This window comes from Apaloderma vittatum, unplaced genomic scaffold (assembly GCF_000703405.1).
Source record: "Apaloderma vittatum isolate BGI_N311 unplaced genomic scaffold, ASM70340v1 scaffold25591, whole genome shotgun sequence".
NCBI classification, from domain to species: domain Eukaryota; kingdom Metazoa; phylum Chordata; class Aves; order Trogoniformes; family Trogonidae; genus Apaloderma; species Apaloderma vittatum.
The window spans coordinates 516-743 of NW_009697720.1; the positions used below are offsets into that span (position 1 = coordinate 516).

At 67.1% G+C, this 228-nt stretch overlaps 1 protein-coding gene across 1 annotated transcript in view; it reads left to right on the top strand.

Annotated features, from left to right (window-relative positions):
- Window positions 1–3: 3 nt before the first annotated feature.
- Window positions 4–228, top strand: part of CAMKV (CaM kinase-like vesicle-associated) — a gene marked incomplete at both ends in the record, with an annotated part of 1988 nt that continues 1763 nt past the window's right edge. The window contains one exon of the mRNA XM_009877756.1: window positions 4–92. Within this exon, the coding sequence (XP_009876058.1) occupies window positions 4–92 (89 nt within the window). The remainder of the gene's footprint in view (window positions 93–228) is intronic.

The window sequence follows — 228 nt, forward strand, 5'->3', positions numbered from 1 at the left end:
CCGTTTGGCTGCGTGACGCTGGGAGACAAGAAAGATTATAACCAGCCGTCCGAGGTGACCGACAGATATGACCTGGGCCAGGTCATCAAAACGTGAGTTGGTCCCTCCCCAGCCCTGGGGGTGCCCCGGGGACCCCAAATGCCTGTGTACTCCCGGGCTGAGGAGTGGCACGAAGCTGCCCGCGGGGGCTTTCGGGGGGCCGGTCGCCGGGTGGGGCGGGGGAGGGGG